The 975-nt window shown below is 42.5% G+C and overlaps 1 protein-coding gene across 1 annotated transcript; it reads right to left on the reverse strand.

The window, feature by feature from the left end:
* LOC110543061 (taste receptor type 2 member 116-like) lies at nucleotides 1-975 on the reverse strand. Its single transcript, XM_021629506.1, has one exon. The coding sequence runs from the start codon at nucleotides 973-975 to the stop codon at nucleotides 1-3; it is 975 nt and encodes a 324-aa protein (XP_021485181.1).

Below are 975 nucleotides of genomic sequence, written 5' to 3' on the forward strand. Positions count from 1 at the left end.
CTAAGATATGCAAGATGATCCACATAACTGAGCCTCAGCTCTGTGTACATTTGGGTTTCTGTCTTTGCTCCTGCATCTCAGCCACAGCAGCACAGAGAGAGAAGCCTTTCTCAGTTTAGAATTTCCCAGAATCAAGACATAGGAGTGCACCGAGGGAAAAGCAGTTCTTGCAGCCTGTGTGATCAGAAGCAGCAGCTTTCGCTCCAGAAGCAGAGAACCCCAAACTTTCACAACAAGAGACAGAAAGAAAATGGCATACAAGAGGAGGGAGGCGATCACCGTCTGCAAGGCTCTGATGTGGGCCTTGGTACTGATGTCTTTGCTTCCTTGGGAACTGTGCTGCATCTTCCTCAGATGTTTACACAGGGAGAAGATGAGCAGGAGGAAAGTGACCAGCGACACAGCGAAGGGTATGAACACAAATATGGTGTTGGCAAATGAAAACAGCACGGAAGGCTGTGTGTTATTCAAACTCAAGCTGTAAGACATATTTATTTTATATTCAAGGATGGAAATGTTCTCAGGTACATTAATTACTATAATATTTAAGCATAAGAGAACCAAAGACACTAGCAAAGTCCCTGCCATCACTTTTTTAACTCTGACCTTAAAATAAAGGAAAATAGTGTTGGAAAAATTTGCTATCTTGAAAAGACAAAAGATGCTGAGACTTGTAGCAAACCAGAGACTAAACTGGTTGAATGCTGTCCAGATACTGTGTAGTATCCCAACCATTCTTTCGGTCATCCATTTCCCTGGGGAGAACATAATGAACCACCAATTCACTAATACTAACCACAGAAGTGCAATTCTGGAGATGGCCAGAGCAGTGAGGATCTGATCCACTGAAGAGATCTTTCTTCTCTTGACCAAGTCTATGATGTTCACCACAGCTATGATTCCATTCCCAATGTTGCCAATTATAAATTCCACTGTCAGAATAACTGTAAATATGCTCTGCAAGACACCGTTCAT

This window comes from Meriones unguiculatus, chromosome 5 (genome assembly GCF_030254825.1).
Source record: "Meriones unguiculatus strain TT.TT164.6M chromosome 5, Bangor_MerUng_6.1, whole genome shotgun sequence".
NCBI lineage: Eukaryota > Metazoa > Chordata > Mammalia > Rodentia > Muridae > Meriones > Meriones unguiculatus.

Coding starts and splice junctions, on each gene's coding strand:
- LOC110543061 (XM_021629506.1), bottom strand. CDS start 975: ATGAACGGTGTCTTGCAGAGCATATTTACAGTTATTCTGACAGTGGAA.